We start from the raw sequence: 1,214 nt of genomic DNA on the forward strand, positions 1-1,214 counted from the left end.
CACAGACTCAGGCCGCGCGTGCCGACCCTGAACTTCTCGTCTCTGTTTCTCTCCATTTTCTCCTCCTCCCACCCCGCAGTGCCCGGGGCTCATGTCGGAGGAGTGCGGGCGGACCGCAGCCCTGGCGGCCGGGAGGACTCGGAAAGGCGCCGGGGAAGGGGGACTTGTGAGTGAGGAGGGACCCGGAGGCGACGCAGGACGAAGGGCCGAAGTCCTCTGGGTCCTTCCCCGGCGGACTGACCCCTCAGGGAGCTAGAGGATGGAGGGTCTGAGGCGGGGCGGGGTGGAAAGTTGAGGTGGGCGGCTTGGAGGGCTGGGCTGGACCGGACGGCGCTCCGGGTCCTCGAGGTCAGGGGTCTGGATTCATGGCCAGAGTGTGGACCCGTAGGAGGGGAAGCCTTAAGGAGAAACGTGGCCTGTAGGAAGGGAGGAGGGGCGGTGGGGGCGCCCTCAGGGGGAACTGGGATGGAGAGGGGAGGAGGGGTCTAGAACTGCGCGCGACCACTCTTCGTGGCCTCCTGCAGGTAAGCCCCGAGGGAGCGGGGGACGAGGACTCGTGCTCTTCCTCGGCCCCGCTGTCCCCATCGTCTTCGCCCCAGTCCATGGCCTCGGGCTCCGGCTGCCCCCCTGGCAAATGTGTGTGCAACAGCTGCGGCCTGGAGATCGTGGACAAGTACCTTCTCAAGGTAGGGCGGGGCCGCAGAAGCGAGACCCAAAGGGAGCCGGGTTATGGTGGGAGTCCCGGGAAAGTTTTATTTTTTCTCTTCTTTCCAACCAAGTTCTAGGTCGAGCGAATCGTCCCAGTCTAGGTCAGTCCACGAGATGGGGAAGAATGTGAGAAGAAATCATAAAATCTCCCTTGTAGTTGCAAAGCAGCTTGTATGTGACAGATACATCATGGTCTAGATGTGCCAATTTCCCTGGTGGATTTGCTAGATTTAGCCACCGCGTTGAGGGAAAAGGAGGTGGGGAAAACCCTTATCCATTCTGAAACAGGGGCCTACCCGGATCCCGGGTTATTTCTTTATTAAAATCTTTTTTTCTCTAAAGTAACTGTGGTCTCCACCCGCAGCAGCGCCCAAGCGCCTGCCTGCTTACAAAAGTTAAAAAGTTCCAGGTCGGCTTGTTAGGTTAACTTATTTCTCTTTGTGGTATTTCCTTTACTTAGAACCACGGTAAAGTACCTTAAAGGATCTACTATGTTCAGATTTATT

The 1,214-nt window shown here is 57.9% G+C and overlaps 1 protein-coding gene across 1 annotated transcript in view; it reads left to right on the forward strand.

Annotated features, from left to right (window-relative positions):
• The window catches only part of LHX8 (LIM homeobox 8), a 27,467-nt gene that overhangs the window by 2,001 nt on the left and 24,252 nt on the right, over positions 1 to 1,214 (forward strand). Inside the window, exons 2-3 of the mRNA XM_042782151.1 lie at positions 80 to 166; positions 525 to 686. Coding sequence (XP_042638085.1) covers positions 80 to 166; positions 525 to 686 — 249 coding nt within the window. The remainder of the gene's footprint in view (positions 1 to 79; positions 167 to 524; positions 687 to 1,214) is intronic.

The sequence above is a fragment of the Orycteropus afer genome, unplaced genomic scaffold (assembly GCF_000298275.1).
Source record: "Orycteropus afer afer isolate SDZICR_OR568_19922 unplaced genomic scaffold, OryAfe1.0 scaffold00248, whole genome shotgun sequence".
Lineage (NCBI taxonomy): Eukaryota > Metazoa > Chordata > Mammalia > Tubulidentata > Orycteropodidae > Orycteropus > Orycteropus afer.